General features: G+C 39.0%; 1 protein-coding gene across 2 annotated transcripts in view; it reads right to left on the reverse strand.

The window, feature by feature from the left end:
* Positions 1 to 590: 590 nt before the first annotated feature.
* The window catches only part of pdgfrb (platelet-derived growth factor receptor, beta polypeptide), a 32,769-nt gene continuing 10,539 nt past the window's right edge, over positions 591 to 22,820 (reverse strand). The window contains exons 2-23 of one of the 2 annotated variants that reach the window (XM_042492994.1): positions 21,924 to 21,998; positions 21,131 to 21,448; positions 18,959 to 19,216; positions 18,117 to 18,247; positions 17,606 to 17,771; positions 16,592 to 16,772; positions 14,938 to 15,053; positions 14,652 to 14,775; positions 14,328 to 14,539; positions 13,767 to 13,861; positions 13,501 to 13,633; positions 12,139 to 12,243; positions 11,701 to 11,811; positions 10,082 to 10,238; positions 9,792 to 9,958; positions 8,316 to 8,428; positions 7,958 to 8,080; positions 7,729 to 7,840; positions 6,455 to 6,554; positions 5,283 to 5,388; positions 3,617 to 3,903; positions 591 to 2,194 (exon numbers count right to left, since the gene is read on the reverse strand). In XM_042492994.1, coding sequence (XP_042348928.1) covers positions 2,047 to 2,194; positions 3,617 to 3,903; positions 5,283 to 5,388; positions 6,455 to 6,554; positions 7,729 to 7,840; positions 7,958 to 8,080; positions 8,316 to 8,428; positions 9,792 to 9,958; positions 10,082 to 10,238; positions 11,701 to 11,811; positions 12,139 to 12,243; positions 13,501 to 13,633; positions 13,767 to 13,861; positions 14,328 to 14,539; positions 14,652 to 14,775; positions 14,938 to 15,053; positions 16,592 to 16,772; positions 17,606 to 17,771; positions 18,117 to 18,247; positions 18,959 to 19,216; positions 21,131 to 21,448; positions 21,924 to 21,972 — 3,312 coding nt within the window. In that variant the 5' untranslated portion in view covers positions 21,973 to 21,998 and the 3' untranslated portion in view covers positions 591 to 2,046. Of the gene's footprint in view, positions 2,195 to 3,616; positions 3,904 to 5,282; positions 5,389 to 6,454; positions 6,555 to 7,728; positions 7,841 to 7,957; positions 8,081 to 8,315; positions 8,429 to 9,791; positions 9,959 to 10,081; positions 10,239 to 11,700; positions 11,812 to 12,138; positions 12,244 to 13,500; positions 13,634 to 13,766; positions 13,862 to 14,327; positions 14,540 to 14,651; positions 14,776 to 14,937; positions 15,054 to 16,591; positions 16,773 to 17,605; positions 17,772 to 18,116; positions 18,248 to 18,958; positions 19,217 to 21,130; positions 21,452 to 21,923; positions 21,999 to 22,820 lie in introns of both variants that reach the window. The other variant, XM_042492993.1, reaches the window with a different exon arrangement.

Consider the following 22,820-nt stretch of genomic DNA (forward strand, 5'->3'; position numbering starts at 1 on the left):
GTGTGTGTGTGTGTGTGTGTGTGTGTGTGTGTGTGTGTGTGTGTATGCGTGTGTGAGGAGGCGGATCAGCATATCACGCTCAACAAATTGATGAGCCAGTTCAATTTGAACTGAAAGGCACAATTCTCCTCAGACATCCGTTGAGGTGGGACTAATCACCTCCAGCACTGCTGGACTTTGGCTGCCAGGGTTTTTGTTGCCAGTGTGGACTCATGGGAGAGGGATGGAGAGTCAAAGGGCTCTCAGAAATCTGACCTCACAATCAGACAAAAGTCCTGAGAGATATGTCAAGAGAGAAATGTAAGTATGGAGTTATGGTAGATCTGTAGATCTTTCAAGTAGATTCTGTCAGAAATCACTAAAAGAATGAAAGACAGAAAGAAAGAAAGAAAGAAAGAAAGAAAGAAAGAAAGAAAGAGAAAGAGAAAGAGAAAGAGAAAGAGAAAGAGAAAGAGAAAGAATCAAAGGTGCATGAGGGAGATGTGGAACAAGAGAGGGATGGCAGGGGCCCACAAAGACTGCTTATGCATAGGGGCCATAATCTGGTGCTATGGCCCCTGGCAATTGAATTCACATAAAAGTCTCACATGTCCAGTGCTACTACAATAATACACATTTATTGTCACATTTACAACATATAAAATGGCACATATAAAAAATACATTTGTAAACGTTAAGAGCTTTGGTACCATAGCTTGTGATACAGTGATCTTGTGCATTTTAAATTGCTACAGAAAAGGACAATGTGTTGTTTAGAGTAGACTATCGTCAACACTATTGTATTGACGGTTGAAACACTGTGTGAGTGAATGCTATACAGTGCAGCAGAAGAATAAAAGCATCATTTTTACATGTACACATATGGCTATCTATGTTTCTTGAGTATGGTAGCCCTTCATATCAGCAAGCAACAATAGCTGCAGGATAAAACTCTGTCAGTCTATACACAGGCACTGATGTGTGCCATCTTGTGCTAAGGCAGTGATACGCTGTGTTTAGTGTGTTCGCTTGAGTCACCTGTTGTCACAGAAACTGATTTACTGTAACGGCCACGAGTTTAGGTCAAAAGTTGATTCTGAGTTGAACTATTTCATCTTAACTATAGAGTATATTTGTGTTTTCAAAAGGAATATCCACCCTTTTCTAAATAAAGTGCAAATCTGGCACAGAACTATGAATTAAACCTACATAAACAAGTATTCAAAATTCACATATGACATAAATTTCATATAATTCTCACCAAAAAAGAAAAGTGGAAGCATTACGGCATATGTAACTAAAAATAAAGTGTTTGTCATGATAAAACAGTGCATGTAGAATCTGTATTTCATATCCTGGAAATTAAACTTACAAAAATACTATAATTCGGTGAACACAGTTGGTTGTACTTAAGGTGAGAAAAAATGCAACATAAAGTTGGAATTTAAACATTAACTTTCTATTATTATGGTTTAGGGCTAATATTAATGATTCCCACTAAAATACATATGGTTCTTGTTTGGGCATTATTTAATTTGTTTGTTTATGTTGTGTTAATCATTCTGTGTTATTAAAACTAAAAATTAAACATTTTTCCAAAAAAAAAAAAAAGAAAAGTAAAACAAATAATACCCGCTTTTCTAAAAATCTAGGGTGGGGGTTAAATCATAAGGCATATGGTTGAATGTGTCTAACTAAAAAAAGTACATATCTCATAAGGCGTCATAAATCTCTGACTACAATAGAAAATACATTTACATTTACTGTAAACCGATTCTATAGGAGTGTGAAGAGAGTACCGTATTTATATCATGGCAAGCTTCCAATAAATGTCTGTATTGTAACTGATTATTTGTAACCTTTTGTAGTTTCAGAGGTACTAAGTTTGATACAAAACTCAGAAGAAGGGCAAAACTTTGAGTGCTTAGTGGAAATACAAAGATTGCCTTCTCCGTCTCAATTTTGCTACATTCTAGTTTAGTCACGTTCCCTTTTTCAGGCAGGATTAAAAAAAAAAAAAAAAATTCCCAGAAAAGGGGATGTTTTCTCAGGATTTTCTACATGTGGCTACAAGAAGCTGTCTTCTACCTCGGGCGTACCGGAAGAACCCAGCAGAGCGTCTCTCTCACTCGTCTCCTCCAGCCTGTCCTCCTCTGGGAGAGTTTCAGCAGTGTCCTGGGACATGGAGTCTGTCTCCTCCTCCAGAACGAGAGAGCTGAGGGCAGGAACACAAAACACATCTTCACATTGTGCACTGAGTCACATATGAGTCATAGAAAAAAACTCCACTGTTCAGATTTAATAATGTCCCCTGGCAGAGCCGATCTTGACGTTTTCCCTCGTTTTTAATCTCCCTTCTGGCAACCACAAGTCACATTTCACCTCAAAATGAAACTACTTACACATTTTGAGAACATTTAGATGCTTTGCACTTCAGTATTTAAAATGCAGCTTTTTGCATAGAGAAATACTGAGTACTCCCTGTGTACTTCTTGCACTTAAAGGTACTCTTACACGTGCACTGATCTACTGGTCATAACTAATTTTTGGCCAAACTGATCTGATGTATTTTCAGAATAATCACTGATACAAGAGGCATTACCTCAGGGATATTAAGCAGAAAATGTATTACATCCAAAATAAATAAATATATATCTGTATATATACGCATCAGCTGGACAACTAAAAAGAGAGTGATAATTGTCTTAGACAGTAAATAGGGCATCATGTAATGCATTATTTTAATTTTTATTAATCTGCCAAATATTTTCTCAGTTATATCAGTAATTTAATTTTGGTCTACAAAATTGTAAAAAAAAAAAAAAGTTTAAAAATTACAGAAAAATTTTCTCTGAAGCCCAAGGCTTGTTTTTTCTGACTGTGAAAAAAAACCCCATAAACAAAAGCAGCAAATCCTCACAATCAAGATGATTAATTTCAAGATGAAACCAATGCATGTTTGTTATAAAGAAAGACTTTAATCTAAATAATTGCTTATTCTTTTTCTGTCATGTTCTTATTAATTAATTAATTGGTTCAGCTCTAGCCCTGCATTGCCAATTTTAAAGACAAATAGAGGGATGACTGTTGAATAATCTTGTCAATGACTGGCCCATGTAGTGAATATTTCGAGATATATATATATATGGTTTAAGATATTGCCTGACATGTCCAGGAGAGTTCCTCGTCGACAACAGTCTGTGGCCCTGGACAAAAACTGCTTGTCTATTGCACCAGGGGGCCAAAGACCACAAACTCATAACACAATTTTTAAAATATGGCCTACAAATGTAAGCAAAAGAATTGCTCTGCTGCCATAATACAACACGTATCTTGGAATCTGCTTTCACTCCCAAACTGACTTCTTTGACTGCACAGACTAGCACTACTACTGATTATATATGTAAATATATCTGGATTCTGTGCACTCAAACATTTATTTTGCCTTTCAAGCCAACTTTGCTTGGCTGCGTGTTTATATCTGCCTCCATAATGCATCTATTGTCTCAGCTCAACATCTGGATGAGTGGGTGTGTGGTGGGAAAAAATGCTCTTGTTAAGCAAATACATCCTCATCTTTCTTGCAATGCCAGCATTTGGCACACATCTGCAGCATCTTTTTTCAGCGGCTCTGTACCTTGCAGGGCTTTCTGACGGCATTTCAGTGAAAACGTCCTCCGGCTTGGGGTCTGGGATAGGAATGATGTATTCGTTGTATGAAGGTATGATTTCCTGTGTGTCTGCCTCTTGTCTGAACTCTCTGGGGCTCAGGCTCTGGTTATAGGGGTCCGGGGGCATGTAGGGAGGGGATGGGGAGCCGAATGCTGGGTTGGCGATCGGAACGGGTGAAGAGAGTCTGGGTTTGGTGCGGGCGACTGCTGGGTGGTCACTCTTCAGGAAGTTGTCGTTGACTTGATTGTATTTCTGTTGCCAGGGGACAAAAGTTTGATCATTTCATCAATCAGGAACAAATGAACCAACAGCTTGTGAGCTTTATTTAGGTTGCAGAGCGCAAATATAAGATGAAGATTTTACATCACAGCTGACTAAACAGTTTACTTCAAGAATCAGTGAGGAATTAAACTGGTGCACGGAGGGTCTACTATGAGAACTGCAGTTATCCTGCAAGTGTTCTTTATTTCCTCCAAACAGCTACTAGAGGGCAGATAGGATGACTGGGGGTGAATGAGAAGATGAAGATGAGTGATTAGGTAGATAACCTCACCCAAAAAAAAACATCGTAGAGAGAATAAGAATAAGAATAAGAGTTATAAGTCCAAAGTCACACTTACAAAGGTCTGCATCCAGCAATAATAGAGATTCAGAATAGAGCCATACAGTGTTTTCTGGGGGTTCATAAATCTGCTCCCATTCCAACAATTAAGGGAGACATGCGCTTGGTAGCAGAAGTGGTGCAACGAAAAATGTGAAATGATCAGATTATGGAACCGTCTAATCAACATGGCAGCGGGCAGAATAAATAAGTAGGTGTTTACATAGAGTAAATCACATAGATCCTCATGGGCGTAAGAGCTTTGCTCAATCTATGGTGTGTGTTCACAGGGATAATCTATGCTGCAATGTTAACTCTGTTTAAAAAAGGCAGCGACTAAAATTTGAAGAGACAAGGTTTGAAAACATTCTGTCAATGACTTGATTAACAACATATGTGCATATAAAACATACGTTTGTTCCTGAACCATATGACCATATGTGTTATCTCAAAGCGAGAAGACAGAGACCCTCAGTTACACAGCTGAGAGCTGCTATTTTTCCCCTGGCTATTGAGGTTGGGTGATTCAACAACATTCATGAAGACAACAGACTGTGTGAGTTGTGAGATTTGGGTGAAGTGGCAAGCGAGTGCCATTTTCTTTTCTACTGCACAGAAGAAATCTTTTGTTAATCTGCTGCTCGGATTACCAAAAGCTAGAACGTTTGTTTAAATTTTGATGTGTTTAAGTTGCCAGTTTTTATGCAAAAACCTGGAAGAAAAGGTGAGAAAGTTTAAGTAGTTGGTGACTTTTCTTTCAGTGCTACACAGCAATTGTCTCTGTGAATGATCCATGAACTCCATTCTACTCAGTGATGATTCGATTATGTACAATACTTTTGTTGCTTTGTTTTGCTCTATTGTCTTTACTTCAGTGCTGTCTGTTAATATGTAAACTCAAGTCTGGTCCTGACTAGTTTTCATTTTATGATGTTTTGTAAGCCCATGCGGGCTGGGCAGAATTGTTTGCATAATACAATTAAAAAAAAAAAATTCAGTCAGTGACTCTCTCAATATATGAATAAAGTACCTTTTTATAGCTGTCTGTCAACATATTTCCCACACTGTGAACCAGGAAGGAGAACTCGGGCCTCTTCTCAAACTTCTCATCCCAGCACTTCTTCATTATTTCATAACTGCAACATAAACAACACAAAGTGTATTGCTTGAGTCAGAGTTACTGGAGAAAAAACATAAAAGGGTATCTCTTGTAACTTAAGCAGTGGATAAATGGTTCAATAGATCAGCATAGGTCACAACTTGTTCTTGCTCTCTGGTGATGGCCCTTGAGGATAATTTTAAAGACTGATGAGACTGATTAATATGAATGTTATCGAATGTGTATGCTTTAGTGAACTTAATGTGAAATACTTTGAAATGATGGAATTAGGGTTGCACAGACGTGATGTTGAATACAGAGTCTTTTGTAACAAATCTGATGCACATGGGCCTGGACCTGCACTTGTATAGTGCTTTTCTAGTCTCTCAAAGGCCTTTCATACTACAGGTCACATTCAACTATTCACACATACATTCATACACTGGTGGCTGCGGCTACCGTTCATGGTGCCACCTGTTATTAAGGTTTTAACTATTCTCACGCACTTACACATTGATGGCATAGCCATCAGGAGCAATTTGGCATTCAGTTTCTTTGAACTCTATTTTGCCATGTTTTTGTGTCTAAGTGACTAATGAGAAAACAATTTTTGAAATCAGTCCAGCATTGAGAGATAGCGCTGCAGCCTGCAGCTGCAAAACAGGCTACAATGATACAACTCCGTCAAATTATGCACTGTCAATTTATGTCCACTAAGAGTGTTTTTCTTGCCACTGACAGGCTCGGATTATTATCATAAGTGTCTGGTGGTATTATGGAAAGGACCCCACAGAAATTTATGTTAAAGAGATCTTTTTTTGTCAACCAGAAACCAGAAAATAAATCAGTTTTACCGTCCCTATTGCTGTCAGACACTGTCGGTGATAAAACAAGCACTTACACTGACGATGCACTCATGCCCTCAGTGAATACATTGCAGCCTGTTTCACCGCTGCTGGCTGAAGCCCTCTCGCTGGACAATGGGATTATTTCAAAAATTGTTTTTCCCTTTAGACACGTAGACACATAAGCAAAGGCAAATATGATCCAGTTTTAAAAATACCAAAATTACCCTTTAATGGCAAGGTTTCAGTAAGACTCACACTTCATCAGAGGCGTGGGTGGGTTTGGCCATTCGGTAGCCTCTCTTCAATGCGCTGTAGAACAACTCATTCATGGGCAAATCAGGGTAAGGGGTTCCTCCTGCAGAAAGCATTTCAAATCAGAAGTTATGAATGGGCTTGCTCTAATTCTAAACTGTAAATCCAAACTATAAACCTGAACTCCTGCACATTTATTTTCTGAGAAACACCAATACCAGCTGATAATTATTTTTTTCTGATCCCTGATAAGAAAAAGAGTGCAGTGAAAGTCAGATTAAAACAGGGAAAACCTGTGTTTCTTTGGTTATTACCAGTTACAGAGGCTGAATTGTAAGTTTGTTTTCAACTCTGGCTTAAGTTGAATGTGCAATAAACCGTCTCCTTTCTTATCATGCTGGTTTACAAAAATCCTGGGAAGAGGGTTTTTATTAAGAAGAGTAAAAAAAAAGCTCCCAATAATCTAAGCCAGGAAATTCTGATTTCAAACCTTGACTGCGCCTAATAAGGTTTAGACCTTATATGAGTTGTCAAATAAACTGGTATGTACTCATAATTAGACATGGCTTTTGAATTTGCTTTGCATATTCACAGTTATTGTCATTTTAGACACCTCGTAATTTACGGTTTACCAGAGAAATGTATGAGGAGTCTGGGAATGTTTATGGGAGTCAAGCAAGTGAAAACCGTACAATGTGACCTACATACGCAATTACAGAAGACAAATCCCTATTATGAGTAAACAAGTTCTGAATTTGATTTGGATAAATGGCTTTTTTGGGTGTTAAAGCTGGAGGTCAGAACTTTTACCTATAAATAAATGTCTGTTAGATTCAAGCCCTTTCCAAACAAGTTAACACAATACTGAAATTGAGCCTATCGCCGCCAGGGAAAGCTCTCCATATTTAACAGTAAACTGGAGTTATGGTGTCTGGGGCACCTTTTCCACTTTGGCACACACATTTCACGGCCACTAGCCAGAGCTAGGGGTGCAGGAAGTGGCCAAAAATCCTGAGAAGTGTCCAAAACAAAAGTTTATTGAGTGGATGCCCTAGACAAAACAGAAACTTTTTGTTCAAAGGAAAGATAAAAGGCAGCATTTTTGCAAGGGAAGACTTGAAGGAAGCACTCCAGGGGGTGAAAGAGATGCGGAGAGCTGACCTGCAGGCATACTTTATAAGCATATGACAGGTTTGTGTACTCACTGCCATGGGGGCAAGAGTTTCGTAATCCAGTTGTAATGTGTAGAAATACTATATGTGTGCATTTGGACTGACCCAGTGTGAAAATCTCCCAAAGAAGAATGCCGTATGACCAAACATCGCTCAGGGTAGTGTACAGGTTATGGAAAATACTTTCTGGTGCCATCCATTTCAGAGGCAGGAAGGTCTGAATGAAAGAAATACCACATTAGACAGTCAGTTAGTAGAATTATATACATAAAAATACATTAATTTGACATTTTGTCTGAGGTTACTTTGTATAAGCGCATTTAAACCCACTTACGCTGCCTTTAGAGATGTAGTTGGAATCATGCATGATGTCTCTTGCTAGGCCAAAGTCACAGATCTTCACCAGTTTGCCCTCGCAAATCAACACATTCCTGGCAGCGAGGTCACGATGGACACACTGCAGTGGTATAAAATAACATGATCAGATAATTTGTTTTTTCACGGATTGAAGAAACAAGATACAAAGGGTTAATTACTGAGCTTTAGTGGCTATTCAGGGTTGCTTTTGTTTTTTTCTAACTGGCTGCAAATTACCCCAAATAGCAGAACTAATGTTCAAATTCACAAAATCTAGGGGTTCCAGTCAGAATTCACCAGCGACATATTATGCAACATTATATAGAATATCTTACATTCTTTGAGGCAAGAAACTCCATTCCCTTCGCCACTTGGTAGCTGAATCCCAAGAGATCATCATAGGTGAGAATGGAAGAGTCACTGATGGCCAGGTCCAATCTGCCGCCACCTGAACATAAAAACAACATGAAAAAACTATCATGACAAGAAGAGCAGGTGACGAATGTCTCATGAATGACGTGCAGCGGAAACTCCAGCTGTACTGTGACTGGCTAAAATAATTTTCTCGGTCCTTTTGATCAAAGACCGGAGAGAATGCAGAGTATATTCATTGATTTATAAGGCTAAAACAATTCTTGTGTTCATGAAAGGCACTGTCTTTAACTTCACTGATTAAAAATAGTGTTATTCACACAAAAGTGCAGCTAAATTTTCCAGAAATCCTCCATTAGCAGTGGCTGGCTGGCCTCAAAGTCATACTTTACATCAAACGCATCTCATCCTTCCTTGTTTCCTGTCTTCAGTGTGCTGAATTCTTCATACTTACTTTTCAGTTACAACACTGATATATTTATTATTGATATTGATATTCAATACAGACTTACATTCAAGGGGTCACTTTGTTTTTCCATTTGAGCCTTTACATCCCCACCGCTCTTCGACACATCTTTCACTGGCAGTCAACACCAGAGATTTTAGGTAAAGTAATTGGAGGAATCAAAATTAGGTCAGAGCATATAATAACTGGGTTGGGATAAAACAGCCCATCAAAAGGGCTTAGCCTTAACTTCTGCAAAGGGCATTTCAACATTGTGGAGTGGGGGGGTCTGGTGGCTCTCCCCCAGGAATTTTAGTATAAAACACCTAATTTCCTGCATTTTGGTGATTTTTTATGCATCAATTTTTGATAAAAACATCTTAATTTATGAAAATGTAAACACCAAGTTCAGGTAAGGATTGCAGTAATAGGGAAGCAAATTGCAACCACATCAGAAAAAGATATCAGTATCATGTTCAAACAAGAAATTTTCTTGTTCTAATAACATGACATGACAACCACTTATCGCATTGTAACATGATAATTTAACATTAATTTAAACTCATGTTTCACACTCTAGGAAAAGGTGTGTCTCCATGCGCCTCTCCCGCTAATTTTGACAGATAATGGTTCAAATCTTGAAATACACCATTCACCCAGTATTTGGACTAAGACTGAGGTGCTGGAACTGAACTAATTACATTTGTACAGGAAGTATTTCATTCTGATGGATATTTGTACATGACAGAATAACCTACTGCACCTGACCCATTTTATTCTCAAATATGTTAGTTAACATGTTATATGTTATTTAAGAAAGTTTACATTTCTAGGTGCAAAATATTATTTTCAGAGCTTTTTTTTTTTTTTTTTACCAAATTATGTATTAAAGAAGCGATTATCGGCCATTTCATTAAGTGACATAAGGAACACGCCAGCATCTCTGGTGTAAATGACACCTATGCTTACATCAGCACAGACACACAAGTCAAACCTTGTTCCTGATAGATGTCCTGCTGGTAGGGAGACTCGTATGGAGAGGGCTGGATGTCGGCATACTTGATGGTGTCCATCTGCTCCTGCATGGGCACGTAGAGTGAGGGCTCATCTTTACTCATGTCCATGTATCCTCCATCACTCTCACTCCCAAAAGAAACGTAGCTGGAGGGACACATGAAGTGTAAGAAAAAACACAGTATGATAAACAGACCTAAATGCATATTTCTTTGTGTCCTTCATCATATCAAACTTAATATGAGGAAGACATCTGTGTGTTCTTCTCACCCTTTCCTCTGGCTTAGCGGAGTGCTTCCTCTAGAGATGAGACAGCTGTCATCCTGGTTCTTCTCAGCGTAGTACTGCAGCAGCGTGTGCTTGTTCCTGTGCAGGTAGTCCACCAGATCGCCATAGCGACAGTACTCGGTCACCAGGTACAGAGGGCCTGAAGAAAGCAAAACAAAATGTGGGATTTACTTGTGCAAATAAGCTTTATTTCACTATGGAAAGAGAAAACTTACTTCTCACATCACAGAAAGAGACATTAAAAAACACTGAGCTAGATGTCAGTTAAATATTTAGGTAAGTGTTTTCAGTAATATCAACTTAAAAGGGGTCATCAGAATAAGTCTACATTTTAATTGAAAAGTTTCAATACGAGTCGATAATGTTATACATTAGTCCATAAAATAATGGTGTATAAGTTATTCAGTTACATTTCTAACATGTTCATATATAAATTCTAAATTTATTTATTTTTTATTTTTTTTCTTTGTTAAAAATGTCAATAATTTATTTTAATTAAAAAAGTAAGTTACAATTTAAAGATGACCAAACAATGTATAATTAAATTAAATAGACTGTGTGTTGCTATCTTTTTCATAACTGGCATTTATTTAACTGTGGTTAATTAATAAACTGGAAATAAATTGTTGAAATCATATATAAGAATGCATGACAGGGGAAGCTATGGATAATTTGATGAGCAACAAGGAATCAAGTGTTTCTAGGTCAAACAGAACTTAGACAGCAGCACATCCTAAACATGTTTACATCCTCCTCTCTCTCTCAACCTCTGAAGCCACATGAATGTTTGAACCCTTTGCATGAAATCCAAAGTGTGTCACTCTTTTCTCTGACACTCAAAGATGACTGTTGCTAAACCGGATGAAGAAAAAAAGGAAAAGTTGCATTTCCTTTCATAAAAGGACAATGATTCTCACTTTCAAAGAACATTTGAAATGTGTTTCATGAATTCACGGACCAAGGAAAAAGAGGCATGGTGGATAAAATAAGCATCAAATGTCTCCAAAATGCTGGATGTTTTCTTTGCAAAGTAGGGAGCCCGTCAGTCAATGAAATCGGTCTGATTGGCAGTTCAGCTCAGCACACAAAAAAAGAAATGGAAGTGAGGAAAGCAAACAAACACCTAAAGTCAAGAGAGATAGAGATATGATATGTAGATAAGATTTTTTTTTCTTCAGCCACTGAGCACTTTAGCAGAAAACTTACCTCATGGTGTGCCTTATATTTTTACTGGTGCACGATTAACCTTCTTTGTTCTTCCAAAATTGGAATGTGTTGGTAACGTGCTAACTAACCAGTGTCATGACAATTTACGGTATAATTACAAACTACCGCCATCTCCTGGTATGTAGAATTATTTCCCTTCACACAGAAGCACAATAGCTGGTTGGCTGTCAGTTGTTGTCTTTGCGATGTGTTTATGAGCAACTTTTTGGCCGAGAACACAGGTGAAGTGAGGTAATGCATCAGTCAGCTTAGTGGCTGCTGGTTCCTTCACAGCGGTCTGGTGTTTCTGGGCCTTTAAGGTAAATGCTCACAGTCGATCTGTGGAACTCACTCATCATGTGTCAGCACTATGGTAACTGTGATGCTCTGCTCACCGTGTTTGGTACAAGCTCCCAGCAAGTTGACGATGTTGAGGTGAGGACCGAGGTGACTCATTATCTTCAACTCTGACATCAGAGCCTGAGTCTCACTCCTCCTGGCTGTGGCTGGATGGAGAAAGAAGCACGGGGAGAGACAGAGAGATATATATAAAAGTAGGGCAGTATGAGGTATGTATGAGAACTAAACATACTGAGACCAGGACACACTGTGCCACTGCCAAACTGCTCAATGACCTGCTGGCTGAAAGCCAAATCAGGCTGGCAACCAATCTAAAGCTCTGCAGGCTGCTGCTCTCTGTGCTCCCAGGAATATGACGCTGATGTCACAATATTTGACAGCTACCATATGCAGGGGAAGCTAATGTGATCTCCGCATTGTTCACATGAATATGCACATGACTGTTGACTGTGTTTTTACATTGGATGTCTTACATTTCAGCATTTTCACAGCCACTTTTGTGCTGGACTGGGAATGAGTGAGACCATACGCAGTTGCCTCGACCACCCTGCCAAAGGCTCCTGATCCAAGAGTGCGACCTGAAACACAAAGAAAAGGCTCAGTGGGATAGAGTGTGAATGAGGCACATGGTAGACCTGCAAAGGGATGGAGGTCCTATCTGTTCATTAAAATATCAATGTAAACACTTTTCTCTGGTAACTGGCTTGAGCAGGTTATAACAGGTGGTCCAGATGACTAACTCGAGCAGATGTCTCACCATGGAAGGCCTGTAAGGAACAGCTGACTACCGAAAGCACATTATCGAAGACAAGAGTTTAAAAATGAGGCGGGATTAGAGCCAAGAAGACCAGTTTAACAAACCGCACTTTGTATTCTTGCCTTAACTGCATCCAGACGACCCAAACAACCAAAACCACCCACCAGACTAAAGTCACCTGCTGATCGCTACATACTTGTTTCTTTGCTCTCGTCTAGCAGAATACTCACTAAAAGTCTGTTTATTCTGATAATAACCAATTGATTTAGTTGCAACCAACAACCACTACAATAATGGACCAGGAGACCCTATCGAATGTTATTAAGTAATTAAAGATATACTATACAGGTATTTATGCATTATTTATTTAATTACATCTAAGTATTAACACTCCATGGTACACATTATGATGCCAGTTGGTAAAAAATGTTTTTATGTAAATGTTTTCTATCATAAAATAGACAAAGTGAACATAATTTAAAGACCTTTTCCGAAAATTTTTTTTTTGGGGGGTACACTTTGGGGTATGTTATCTTAGAGCAACACTGTGCTATAGTGTAGAGAATTTTTTAAGAGGGTTTTTGTTTTAAATTTTAATAAAATAATCAATAATACTTAAATACTTAAACCTTTAAGTTAAAAATTCAGGTCATTTGAAATTGAAAAAGATTCAAAAATTGCCCTCTTTTTAAAAGACTTTTTGGCTAGGCGCTAGCCTTTAAAAAAAAAAACATTGCAACACTGTGGATACGTCTATTTAATTTGTTGAATATTATGAATATGTGTTTATCTACATAAAATGTTTAATAACATATATTTCAATAGACATCAAGTATTCTATCCGTTCTTCTTTTTCATGTCCAATTTAATAGTAAAAAATCTTAAATATTTGTGTTTACACAACTACAATAACACTGTCTTTATAAATATTAATTGCATACGGCAACAGATCCAAATCATAGCAGGTTAAATTGTTAGAACCTACAGTATGTCCCATGCAGTTTCTCAATGGGCTTCAGATTACCCACATTAGCACATGACCGACTCTCCACACTATCATCTGTCCTCAACGACTCACCCAGCACCAGGTTGTCTCGCTGCATTTCCCAGGCCAGGTCATAGGGCAGATGGATGGGGTCCACATAGATGTACTCATGACCATCCTGACTCACAGACTCGATCACCTTCCATCTGATCTCATAACGAGGTTTCTGAAAGACACAGAAAAAAAAACATTATTTCAAAAAAACTATGGTTTCTTTTATACATTTTAATTCACTATATGTTGTATTTAAGTATGACTTGTGAAAAGAAACTAAAAATGCTGATGGTTGACTTTGTTACCTTCCTCCACACAGCAATGAGGATGATGATAGATATGATGATGATGGCCACTAAGGCTAGAACAGCAGCCAACACTGCCACCTGGGAGTACAGTGCTGCAACAGGCAAAAGCACACAAAGATGAGGAAAGGGCTGTAAATACCAAGTTCTCTCGAATTCTTAACGGACATAAAACTTTGCTTTATAAACATGGTGGCATTGACTTTGTAAAGGAACTTATCCTTGGATTGGTACTTCAGTACAAATACGCATGACTTACTGTTTAGTGCAACCCTATACTGTGTCTCTAAAGTATAAACTTTTCAGACTTAAATCTTGTTTTTTTTCCCCAGACCACCATGTGTTGGTTTACTTTAACAAAATTATAATAATCTTGTATGTTTCATTATTACCATATTTAAATTATCAGTAAAGTGGTAGACTGCACATTTACACAGTGAAAGTGGTAAAAATACATAAAACATAAAGTTCGACAATTTTCACTTACCTTTGTATGGGTCCTTCAAGTGACAGTGAAATATAAAAACCACTAAAATGAGGCATTCTTTGCATGATACTTACTGCTGGACACCAGTTTGACGTCTCTCCTGTCAACAAGTCCTGCTTGGTTGCTGGTCTCACAACGCACTGTGACCTGCTGGAGCTTGTGGAAGGTCACCTGGCTCCGCACCTGGCTGGTTTTACGAGTCTTGCTGTAGCTGACATTGGTGTGGATGCTCAGCACCTCTGGCTCTGGGATCAGCGGTTGCCACACTGCTGTCTGGTTGCTACACCTGCAGCCAAGAAAGTCAAAGCAGACGCACAGATTTTGAAAGTCAAATAAATTTCTCTGTCAGCCCCCCTGTGTTTGTTATGTGACGGTAAAGTGATGAATGGGCGACTTACTTGTGCATGCTGTCACAGCTGTACCACTGGATGGTCGGGGTTGGGACCCCCTCTGCTATGCAGGTCACCACGTGCCTCTTCCCAGACAGGGGGTGGTCAGTCAGGTCTTTAATCTGAGAGGGAACTACGCACAGGGGAGCAGCGGCCATTAATCATTACTGACACGAATAAAAACAGTCTGGACTTACACACTTTTAAATTGTCTATCCTTGAAGACCAGTACTGCTGTCTAAAAACTAAAGATATACAAGAACGTAATGTGATAATTCTTGAAACAGCCTCTCACCTTGGACCTCCAGGTAAAAGGTCACCTCCTTTGTGTCATCTCCGTTTGTGATGAGGACGGTGTAGAGGCCCTTCTGCTCCGTCCTCACCCGCACCAAGGTAAGAATGGTGACATACCTGATGTAGACAAAAGTGAGAAGATACAATTATGACTATTCATGACTCTTTTCCTCCAATATGTATGAGCTGTTAAATATTTGAGGAGTGATATTTCAGTATTGAATATATTAAAATAATTTAGCGTTGGTACAACATTGTTCTGCACAAAATGAATTGTTCTCTATATATATACATATATATGCATTAAAGGTTAACTTTGGTATTATTTAAACCTAAGCCCTATTTGCCCATGTCTTTGTGTTTAAGTGACTGATGGGAACGACAATTTTTGAAATTGGTCCAGTATTGAGTAAGACTGCTGCAGCCAGCAGCGGCAAAACAAGCTGCAATGTAACCACTCGTAGTATTATTGAAAGGATCACTACACAGGTACAGAGGTCAACAGAAACAGCCCAAAAAACATTATCACCAAACTCACCTGACTCCATTTAATAAATATCAATTTTAGTGTGTATAGAGCAAATATAGTTTCACATCTAACTCTGAATTAAGGGTTTGTTTAAACCAAACGAGAGCTGGCAATTGTTGTAACAGTAGAAAGATGAACAAAGACAAGGTTTTGTGGGGTTTTTTTTGTTTCTGTCAACTTCGAATGAAGTGTGTTTTACAATAATAAAATCACTGCTTATCCAAAAGGAGTCTGGTGGTTTTTAGGCCTATCTCTGTAGTGCTCCTGTCCGTAATGCTGCAGTACATTCTGTCACTGTCAAATAAAAGCACTTTTAGTGGATGTAAATTGAGGTTGCATAAATGCCCCAAGTACTTACATTGCATCCAGTTTCACAGCAGAGGGCTGCAGTGCTTTTGTTCAATAGTGGACCAGTTTCAAAAATTGTTGTTCCCATTTGTCACTTGGACACAAAAACACAGGAAAGAGTCCTGTTTGAAAAATACCATAGTTACCCTTTAAGTACCATTCAGATTTGAGGACATGTTTCCACTTGATTGAAGTTTTGGACTGCAAACTAACTATTCAATTTATATCCTGGGGGATGTTAAGAAAAGAAACACCTGGAACAATATTGTTCTGTACTATTCTATGTGTTTCTGTTGCAATTCAGTAAAGTTTACTTTAAAAATATTATCAAATATTTCTTTGTCTTTTCTTTATGGTGAAGGGCTTGGTGGTGTTTGTTAACAAAGCGCATGTTTCTCCATCTGTGAAGGAGGACTTGGATGATGTTTCACTTTGTCTTTTTGATTTTGAATGCATGTTGGCAAAAACATGAAACCACAGTCCTGCAATTAAAACACTGTTTGGCATTTTTACTAAAAGCCCTTTGTGAGTTGTGACAGGTATCTTGTGTTTATGGTTCCTGTGTGATGAATGATGGCGTCCTGACCTCCAAAGAGTATTGTGTTTCTCTCTGCGGAGGCCTTATCTGGTGATGACTGACAAGAGCTAGACGCCTCCAGAGGCTGCCACCCCAACAGAGGTCCAGTGCTAATTATTTAAATGCATTGACTCATATGAGGACTTCATTTGATTTTACGGTATGTGGGTCATTTTTAATGGATTTGACTGGATGTCTCACCTGATCTCATGTTCTTGTCTAGGTGCGATGGGTTTGTCTCCCTTGATGGTAACGCCGTCTTTGCTCCAGTGGACCTGAGGGGGAGGGTAGGCTTCAATCTCCACTCTCAGCTCCACGTTCTCTTGGAGCTTGGCTGAAATGTTTTGTTGCTGAGCAGCTTTCACATCCACGAAGCCTCGTTCTGAGAAATAAAGATAATATTATCAGCAACACAATGGAAATGCCATTAATTTGATCTCCTACACAAAATATATGTTATTATATCATTCTTGGTAGATTTAACACTACAAACAGTCTTTCATATACAAATAGCCAAGTGACCTATTGCTGATAAAATATTGAGTATAGCATAGTTATAGAACTGGTTACATTCAAATTACTTCAGACTGTACTGCTGCTGTTTGTTGCCCTTTTGTGGACAGACCCTATCTGTCTTTTCCACTGAGATGTCCAGAGAGCACTACTAAACTGTCCTGGTCTCCATGGAGCACGGAAGTTCAAGTTATTCAAGGATTTCATAAACATAACACACCTCGCTGCAGATAGAATAAGCATTCACAGACCCAAACCTATTCTGTCAAGACAAAACGAGGAAAGGAAGTTCGGTATGATGAATCCTGCCTTTATTGGCCCTCTAGTTGCGGCTCATGAGATCACATATTTGCTTATGTGTATATTTTGGGCTTAATTTATGTTAAAGGTTGACATCAAACCTCAACATATCTTGTGTATTTCGAGTTTTAGTTCAAAAGTCTAAATATAGATTTGCTTCACCTCACCTTGAAGCTCTGTTTTTCAAGGTATCACTCATCCACACAATATGAAGGTTTATTTCACACTTTAAACAGAAATAAATAGAAGTCATCTTCATTTCCTTTAAAAGAAGCACCTCTTTCACCTTGACTTGTCAAGGTTTACATAATAAGCAGTCTTCTCTGTGTCAGCGAAATGCAATAATAATCTGTCCGGCATCAGTTTGTTTTAGTTCTGTGTGTATATGTGGGTTAGTCTAACCAAGCACAGTGATGTTGACGCTGGCAGAGGCAGACTGGTCCTGGACACCCTCGTGGACGTGGCAGACGTAGTTTCCGCTGTGGGCGATCGTGGCACGAGGGAAGATCAGGCAGGAGCGCATGTTCATGGCGGACAGCACGTCTGTCAGCGGCTCAACCTCAATAACCTTGAAGAGAGAGGGAGGATATAGCGTTTTATTATCATGTAGGAAGGTATGGGATCAAACTTTGAGTGATCAGTTTTTAATCTTTGGGACATGTAAAAAATCTGCCACAAATCTGAAAAGCTGAAACGTCTCTGAGGAGATCTTCATTATGATCCAAAAATGAACACTAAAAGAACCGATTATAACAATACCAACACTATATGTTATCAGTAGGATTTCACAGTGGGATCAAAATTAAGGTGTGTCTCTACATCTTGATGCAATTTTGGCTCGGTCATGAGGCCTGAGAGTGATCACGAAGGGAAAGCTGAACAAAAGCGCTTGTTCTGTTCCACTCCCACTCACCTCTCTGTTGGGGATATCCCAGGAAAAAAACACCAGCTCCACTCCGTGCACCGTGCAGTTTACTGTCAGCGGTTCGCCCTGCTTCAACACGGTCTTTGACACATTGATGTAGGCGTCGATGGCCTCTGGGACTGGGACGGGAAGAGAGAGTGAGGGGGAGAGGAGGAGAAAGAGGTGGAGATGATGTGATTTATCACAACAATATGTCGAAAAAGTCTTCTTAACTACTCACCAATCACAGAACTGTTTAAAAATAATATTTTTATTACATCGGTATGAGTCAGAACTAAACCTGGAAGCTGGCTCCTGCAGCAAAAAAAGTTTACATCTACACAAAAGTCCAAGAATACTTCAAATACCTCCAAACTTGTGCAGCACTTTTTAAACTGTTTTCTCTATTGCACTCTGTGACCAAAAGTTTAGTGTTCCCCTCATAATTTCCTTATTAAAAAAACTGCACACCCTCAAGTAGCACATCTTCCACCAGAGTGGTAAGCTGACAAATGCACATGCTGATTCGTAAATGAATTATACTTTCGGACTGACAGTGCAATACTCTGAATACAAAACCTGTAAATTATGCTGCATAAGCTGTATGAAGAAATGTGATGGACTTTTTATGGTTTTTTTATGGGGGTTTTTATGGTGCTTTCAAAAGATGGACTCATTAACTTTAATAGTTAGGGTGTAGACTGAGATTGAATTCAAGGAGCCAACTCTGTATGCATGTTTGTGAGTTCTCTGGCATTTCAGCACACACGGGGGTGAGTCGATAATGAAAGCATTTATTTGGGGGAAAAAAAGTTGTTTCTCAAACTGAACTCTTTAACCTGAACACCTACCGACAATGCTGAAGACGTAGAAGGCCTGAGACTCTTTCACCTCCTCATTCAGCTCTCCACGGCACACGTAGGTCCTGTCCTCCAGTGGTGCCTTGTACCCCTCACTGGGAACATAAAGCCCCCTAATGGGCAGATCGGTGTCCCTCTCATACAGGGTGACATTGATGTTGGGATTGGTGACCACACAGGGGATGGTGCTCTCCTCACTGGTCTTTGTTACCATGCCGTGGGAGCTCTCTATAAACCACACATGAGGGTCTGAGGACAGAAAGACAGTTTCGATCAAACAATTGCTGTATACAATTCTATACTACAAAGTAATTCAACTTTATGGTTTCCTGTTGTTACAGTTTTAATATATCCGATCAACAAACAGAAAACTTGAACTTGACTTTGACAATTAGAAAGCAAAATGTTTTTCCAGTGATTTAATTCTTGTTTTTCTGTTTTCCGAGACTGTCCTGGAGCTCTCTCACCACTGATGATATTTTCTCTGTGCAGCTGTGCATTGCATTGTGGGAAAATAAATGTGCACGTCAGGAGCACACTTAAAAAAATCAAAATGTGTTTTTAGATATTTTTAGCACGCAGAGTGCCCTCTCTCTACTTTTCAATGGGAACTTGCTGATAATTAGTATGTAACCAAGGTACAGTTCTTTTTTTTTGCTGTTTTATGAATGAGATGCTTTAAAGGAATACTTCACCCACAAAATGACTATTTGTATATCAATTTGTCATGCCATGTTACCTTGAACTCATGAAGAAAAAACTGTTTTTCTTGCATGCCTCCATGGAAAACAAAAAACACAATAATTGATTGGGGTCCACGTTTAACTGCAAAATACTCACACAACTCATGCAGTCTAAGTTAAGTCTGCTAGTACTTCCCAAACATGCATTTCTGCAAAAACAAAATTTTTTAAAAAATGATTTCAATTCTAGCTATGAAGAGTACGGAAGCCCTAAGCGGACGTGTTTTTTTTTTTTTTTTACAAGCCGTTTTCTCGATATAACGAGATATTATCTCGTTATAACAAGATATTATCTCGTTATCTCGAGAAAACGGGGTTTGTTTTCCTGAGATATTATCTCGTTATCTCGAGAAAACGAACTTTGTTTTCCCGAGATATTAAGTCGTTATCTCGAGAAAACGAACTTTGTTTTTTTTTTTTTTTTTTTAACTTTATTGAATAAACGTCAGAAGAAGAAGTGGCGGGTGGATGATGTGACAGCAGGTGCCGTGCGGTGTTCAGCGCGGACAAATGCGCATGGTAAGATGATTATTACAGGAACACATCACCCAAATTCATCAGTAATCATAACTAGATTATTATACTGTTGCTCCGGTGCTTTTTGGTACGTGCAGGGGTGAGAACCTGCACACATTTGTCCGCGCTGAACACCGCACGGCACCTGCTGTCACATCATCCACCCGCCACTTCTTCTTCTGACGTTCATTCAATAAAGTTTAAAAAAAAAACCAAAAAACAAAGTTCGTTTTCTCGAGATAACGACTTAATATCTCGGGAAAACAAAGTTCGTTTTCTCGAGATAACGAGATAATATCTCGATAATATCTCAGGAAAACAAACTCCGTTTTCTCGAGATAACGAGATAATATCTTGTTACAACAAGATAATATCTCGTTATATCGAGAAAACGGCTTGTAAAAAAAACAAAAAAACACTTCCGCTTAGGGCTTCCGTAGAAGAGAGCTTAGATAGGTTTCAATTTTAGTTAAGTTAAAGATACATTTTTAGCAACCAAAAAAAGGCATGTGTTTGTGAAGTACAGCGCAAACAAATTGATTTTTAACTGAATTTTTACTGGTTTAATTTATGTGTGGTGAATTGATCATTAATTATATAGTATGCCAAATTACTAATTATTTTTTTTCTAATCTAAGCACAGAAGGCAGAGTGACACCTTGTACAGGAAATCATTTTTGTGGGACTGAGGTAAAAATTATGAAGACAGTGGCACATGGATGAAAGGTCCTGCAATTCAGGGAAAAGGGATTCTAGTAGAATTCTGCACCTTAACAATACAATACAAAAGGGGTTTACATTCGGCCTTTGGTCCACCATTAAGTATCAGCTTTGGCCCTCCAAGAAACTTTGGACATGCTTGCACTAAACAGTTAATTTGCAACGGGGAAAAGACAGGCCTCACCTGGGACAAAAACAGCCACCTCCTTAGTGTCTCCAGTGTGTCGATCAACACACTGATACACCCCAGTGTGCTTCCAGCTCACATTATTCAAAGTCAAAACACTGGAAGTGGTGCTGCTTTGCACGATTTGGTAACTTTGACCACCAGTTTGAGCTTGTTCCACCTGGATGTACGGCACATCGTCCCTCTTGAATTCCCAAATCGTGTCCCCCGAGCCGGAGCAAGTGAGGGTGAGAGAGGAGCCCTCAGCAAGGACGAGCTCCGTGCCATCGGGTGTGATCTCCAGGCAGCAAAGCTCGGAGCAGAAATACAGCAGAGCTGCTGTTGGCACAACAAGAAAAAAGGTCAGATTGGAGGTCAAAGAGGCAGCAGCATGAGGTCAAAGGTTAAGTCAACAACACATGCCAGATCCTGCTCTATCTCTAAATGATGACAGATATGAGTGTTCTGGGTATGTGGGAGGATTATGATGCCTTTTCGGTGACAAATATATTTTAAAAGCCAGAGGTCAGTTTGAATACATCAGTTGTTCTTTTCATCAAAGTAATGTTTTATCTCACAGGATGGACATCTAATGAATAATCCAAAAAACCCGTTACTTTTTAAGTGTCTATAGCTCGAGCATTCATAAGTTATGATTTTTTCTAATATAAAGTTTCATTTGGATATGTTATGAAAAAGAAAAAAGTGTGAAATACACCACCTAAGCTTGGCATCATGCTCTACGCTTGCCTGCAAAAGAACCTGTTACAGATTTTCATTTTTTGTTTTTATCTTGAGATTGCGTTCTCACCTGTCACTGTGACTGTCAGATGAAGCGTAGACACCATCACCCTCCTCATGGTGGACGCCTTCAATTCACTTTGTTCTGCCGGACAAATAGAAGGGATAAAAATGCTTATCAAACTTCATGTACCTTTTTTTTTTTTTTAGAAATATTATGCCTCAAACATTAACTGCCAATTTTTGAAGAAACACAGATTCTTTCCACAAAATACTTAATAGAACTCAGCAGGAAACGTTATTCTGCATCCACTCCAAAAGACACACAGCACTGCCACAGTTAACATCTCATGAGGCTTCATATCATGATGGATTGATTCCTGCCCGCCTGAGCTCCAGCGGGTCATGTTAAGCAAGAGTTTAGAAAATAAATCCCATTACACGTCAGTACAAATCTGTTTCCAATCACAGAAAATGCTCTGCTTAAACAACAGGAAACAAACAAAATGTATTTAGTGTGTTGTCAAGCTGCTTTCTTTAAAGGCCTCAGAGTCTGAGGTGCAGATGCAACTCACTCTGGAGGTATTTGATGCCTCGCTGCACCAGGACAGAGTGACAATGTCTGGCTCTTTTTGTTCCTGGTTCACCAGCATTCTGCCCACTAACAAACGGGTCACTGTGTGCAGCTTTGCAACACGCTCACTGGCAACAATGCTGCGTCCAAGCTATTCTAGAGGCGTGCTGAGACATTAATTGGTTTTGGTGTAAACAAAAGTGAAAATGAGGGCATTCACATAAGCTGCTGACACAGAAGTGTACTTAGGATTTTGAAAGGCTGCTTTGGTTTTGTAATACCAATGGGCTGTACAGCAATGTGATATCAACAAATATTTAAGAGCTATTGGGGTCAAAGGTGACTAAAACTTAAAGTCCCATTCTACCATCTAAACATTAACCACTGTTAGCC

The sequence above is a fragment of the Plectropomus leopardus genome, chromosome 9 (assembly GCF_008729295.1).
Source record: "Plectropomus leopardus isolate mb chromosome 9, YSFRI_Pleo_2.0, whole genome shotgun sequence".
Lineage (NCBI taxonomy): Eukaryota > Metazoa > Chordata > Actinopteri > Perciformes > Serranidae > Plectropomus > Plectropomus leopardus.